This window comes from Phalaenopsis equestris, unplaced genomic scaffold (genome assembly GCF_001263595.1).
Source record: "Phalaenopsis equestris unplaced genomic scaffold, ASM126359v1 Scaffold000452, whole genome shotgun sequence".
NCBI classification, from domain to species: domain Eukaryota; kingdom Viridiplantae; phylum Streptophyta; class Magnoliopsida; order Asparagales; family Orchidaceae; genus Phalaenopsis; species Phalaenopsis equestris.
In genome coordinates this window covers 300,349-305,109 of record NW_018164893.1, presented here as the reverse complement: position 1 = coordinate 305,109, position 4,761 = coordinate 300,349, and the positions used below count along the sequence as shown (strand labels likewise).

Below are 4,761 nucleotides of genomic sequence, written 5' to 3'. Positions count from 1 at the left end.
GGAGAAAGACTAATTTTTGTGATCTCCAAGCTTTGGAGAAAGACTAATTTTTGTGATCTCCAGCTTCGTTGTAAGTGGGATTCAACATGTCCGGTTCTATCTAAACCATTTCTCCTCCACTTTCAACATCGGAAATCCAAAGGGCAATAAAAGGTTCGAGAGGCAAACGATGGAGACACTTAACATCACATGTTTACCATGGATGGAATGTTTTCATGGAAAACTGCAATTCCATACAGAACACCATTTGTATCCTCGGCTTCCAAGATGCCATCTTAGGATAATTGCTCCTTTAGTGAAGGAGCTCTGTAAGAAGCATCAGTTGCAGAGAAAACTCCCTGCATGATTATACTTGTATGCAAGTTCTTCACTGGAACTCTTCAATCCAACTACAGCTAACTCGCTGGCAAATCCCTTTCCATTAGATTCTCCCTGCAGACTTCTTAGTTGGAACCCTCCTATCCAGCAGCAGAACTGGCATCAGGCTCTCTCCCTAAAGGTTGCAGCCCTTTCCACTGTTGTAGGAACCCCTGCAGAGATCACAATAAGTTTTGGGCGATGGATGTCGTGCTCATTAAACGCTTTGGGGTACTCCTATCCAGCAGCAGAACTGGCATCTGGCTCTCTCCCTAACGGTTGCAGCCCTTTCCACTGTTGTAGGATCCCCTGCAGAGATCACAATAAGTTTTAGGCGATGGATGTCGTGCTCATTAAACGCTTTGGGGTACAACAGAAGTTATTGTGCATGCAAGCTGAGATATGGATGACAACTTAACGAGAGATGCTCTTTGCTCTTCGACGATAGCAGCAACAACTAGATCACCAGCTCAGGCGTCAGCTCCTCTTTCACCGTCCACAGTACGGAGCTTCCCATGGAGGACATTTGTGATTTGCCCGATTCTCTAGCCATGCTGCTCGAGGCCACGCTGGCGCTCTTATGGATTCTTTTCTGCGTCCTAATCTGGTTCGACATGCTCCGCAATTGACGTCATTTTGTCCAATATTTGTTTAATCTCCCAATATCGATCTTTGTGAAAATCTTAATCTTCTTCGACATAGAATCCCAATTGCCGACATACAAATCCTCCGAAGTTTTTTTCATGCAGTAGACCCTCCAGTGCTTTTTATGCAACAAACCCTCCTCCGGATCTTTCTCCTGCAGCAAGCTCTTCTCCGGAACTTTCTCCTGCAGCACACCCTCCTTCGAACTTTTTCCCTGCATCAAGCCCTTTTACAGAATCTTTTCTACAACAGACTCCCCTTTGGAACTTTTTCTTTTTTTTTTCCCGCAGGTCATACCCTTCATCTTTTTCTGTTTGTTAACAACTTCCCTGCAACATTACCTGTAAGAGTCTTTTGTCTACCTACTGACACTACAGAAACTGTAGTCAAAGACAACCTCAACTGACTATAAGTCTTATTTTCCTACAGGTAGTTTACTTCCCAGCTAACTTCCCTACTCCATCACCCGTAGGAGTCTTCCGTCTATCTACAGACATTGCAAGCACTACAGTAAAAAATAATCGCAGTCAACAAAGAACGTCCCTAAATACTCTTGGGTTTGATTACCAAGTACGAGATGAAGACTTCAAGTTTTGCTTCACCAAAAATCTTTCTCGCCTTTTATTTAATATTTTCAAATCCATGATGAACATAGTTGTCAACCATATTTCAAATTGAATTGAAGTGTTAGAATTTATATTAAAAAATAATTTATTCTTGTTAGAAATGAGAATTAAAAATATTTCATTGGGATTGAATTTATTTCCTTTCATATTGGAAGTGTTAGAATTTATATTAAAAAATAATTTATTTCCATTAGAAGTTATGAGAATTAGATTTATTTCCTAATATAACTTTATTTTAGATTTAACTTCATGGATTGGATTTATTTCTTTTCCTATTTGAGGCATTCCTATTTTTATGTTGTTTCCTTTATTCCCAAGTAATTATTATGAATTGATTAGCTGGAGACATAGGTGTTTTATATTTCCTTTTTCTTGATTTATTTAAGGGTATTTATAGCCCATTTCCATATCAATAAACAATTCCACTGAGTCCTGAAAATCAACATGATAGTTAAATACAAAAACCATGCATAACATGATGTTACCAAAATGTTTACCTTGTCCTTCCCATGGATATCAGTTTTGACAAGTTTTGAAAAATAGTCTGTGTGCGGTTTACCATCTTTTAAAGTATCAACAACATCAATGTATGCAACTCTAAGTGCTTCATTCCTGACAAACAGGTAGCATTAACTGGCAGCGGTTAAAAGGATGCAACACAAGAAAAAAGGAAAATTGCAAGTAAATTTGTCATCTTCGAAACATAAGAAATGTTGATGGCACAACCGTTGCATCAATAGTGCAATATCTGCTGCCTCAGGCTTTCGTTCTTCCCTCTGTTTGCCATATATTTGACATGTCACAACATATGTGAACTTTATATCGGCCTGTGCGCGAGCTTCAGGAGATAAATCAAAACCCTGAGTTTCACTTAAAACACCGCTATTAAGTATAACGTCGGAGCCTGCAATTCCAAATATATTAATCAGTCGACTATTACTATGTCATTGCAAAAAAACCTAATAACATACCTTCTGAGCCAAGCCTCTCCAAATAGCTTTGAAGCATAAGAGCTTTTCTATAATACATCATACCTCGAACTACAATAGGTCAAAAAGAAATATCGTGTTATGCTTAAAATCTCTACAGTTTAAATTAGATAAATGAAAACGCAACAAAAAAATGGCACTGTATAAATGATGACACCAGACTCCTATAATTTTTAAAATGTTCACTCATATTCTACATAGCAAAAAAGGAAAATAAAAACCATCAGACAAAGCAATCTGTAAACGTCAGCTAGTCATAATCTCTAGTAAAAATTATTAAATTTGACCGTAGCATTAGCTCATCAACAGATTATTTTAATGTAAATAAGAACCTAGCAACGCAAGCAACAGCTTCCTATAGAAAGTTTAAATACACATTAATAGCAGTTAAAATAAGAAAACCACAATTTGATTTCGAGAAAAGTAAGAACTCGGATAAGCTTGTTGAACTTTCATAGAAATGCAGCATTAATATGTGAAGTTCAATTAACAAAGAGTTTAACATCCAAAAACTAAATTCTATATTATAAAATGCTTCTTAAAATGTTTTTCAAACATTAATACATCCCAAACAAAACTTAATAAATAAAATGTAATTTCTCATCATCATCATTAGCCTTCTCCAACAGTTTGAGGTTGGTTTTAGGGAAACCCATTTCTTCATTCTTATTGAGTTTTGTTTGAGGTGTTAAATTTATTTTGCGTAAATCTCTTTGCACAACTTCTATTTGAATTACCCTTAATCCTCCCAATTTGAATTCATAATCCTGCAACATTAAATTTACTGCCTTATTGGTGTAGCTTTAACCCTTCATTTAACTCCCACAATAACTCTCACTTAATCATAACAAACCTTTCATTCTCAGATCTAGCTGTCATCCATATCACCATTGTCATTATTATCAAATTTAACTTGACTATTAGTGGCTTCTTTTATCCTTGAATACTCAGATCCATAAATTTCCAAATGCCAAATAAGCCTGAGTTAAGAAATGTGTTTCTAGTTAATATAATTTTATTTAATAGATATATAAACTATAGTCCATGCCTATCAAATTGCAAATTAGTTCAGCACATAATTCTTTACTCAAGTGAAACATACAAATTAACATCAACTTAAGTAAACATTTTGATAAGTAGGGAAAAATTAATGTCAATTTGAAAAGGAAAAATAACAAAATGGACATTCATATGTCAGATAATCAAAAATGATTCAAAACAAGTAAAAAAAGAGGAAAAAGGGAAAGAAAGCTACAAGGTTCTAAATAACATACCTGTACGTGCTAAAGTTTGACCTCGATAAGAAGCCCAAAACCGCAGCTCAAGAATATCATCCGGGTTGTCAAACAACTCCAAGTCTGCCGCATTTTCATCTCTTCCTATCCGAGAAAGAAAGTTCTTCCACTCATCTGATAAATTGCATCTCACTTTAGAAAATTAAAATGCGACCAGTAAATATTGTAAATGATTTCCCAAGCATTACAAATCAGTATTTCCAAATAGGAAATAGCAGAATGCCATTCAAATCCCGTTGGGCAGCAGGCGTGCGTAAAACAATATCCAACAGAAAAGCAATACATGATTATAAAGAAAAAGCATAACACTCCATCCACAAAAAAATACCGAAGTTGACCCAAAACCACAATGAAATAAAAATATTGTTGCTGAAATTTAAAGGGATTACAAACAAAGCCTCTTAAAAAAGAGAAAAAAATTGGCACAAAAACAAAAGACACTTTAGGGTAAGGAACCAAAGTGGTGGGCTGTGTGTCGACGTAGTGGAAATAGAAAGCGTTAGGCGGTAGAGAGGTTTACGACAGCGTGGAGAAGGTGGTTTGGTAGTTGGACCGCAAACAGAAGGATGTCAAGCATACAGGAGGATGTGAAGTATGTGGCAACAAGCAGAAACTGGAATGGGGACGGTGGAACGGCAAAGGAGCAGTGTATGGAGGGCGACAGCAACCTGGAAGGAATAGGGAAAAACGGCAGTAGCAAGGAGACGGCGCATCGAGGGCGGCAGCACAAGCAGAAACTGGAATGGGGACGGTGGGACGGCAAGGGAACAGTGTATGGAGGGCGACAACAACCTGGAAGGAATAGGGAAAAACCGCAGTAGCAAGGAGACGGCGCATCGAGGGCGGCAG

The 4,761-nt window shown here is 37.3% G+C and overlaps 1 protein-coding gene across 1 annotated transcript in view; it reads right to left on the bottom strand.

Annotated features, from left to right (window-relative positions):
• The window catches only part of LOC110027837 (callose synthase 9-like), a 217,076-nt gene that overhangs the window by 76,430 nt on the left and 135,885 nt on the right, over nucleotides 1–4,761 (bottom strand). The window contains exons 17-20 of the mRNA XM_020729436.1: nucleotides 3,892–4,026; nucleotides 2,600–2,668; nucleotides 2,355–2,532; nucleotides 2,126–2,240 (exon numbers count right to left, since the gene is read on the bottom strand). Coding sequence (XP_020585095.1) covers nucleotides 2,126–2,240; nucleotides 2,355–2,532; nucleotides 2,600–2,668; nucleotides 3,892–4,026 — 497 coding nt within the window. The remainder of the gene's footprint in view (nucleotides 1–2,125; nucleotides 2,241–2,354; nucleotides 2,533–2,599; nucleotides 2,669–3,891; nucleotides 4,027–4,761) is intronic.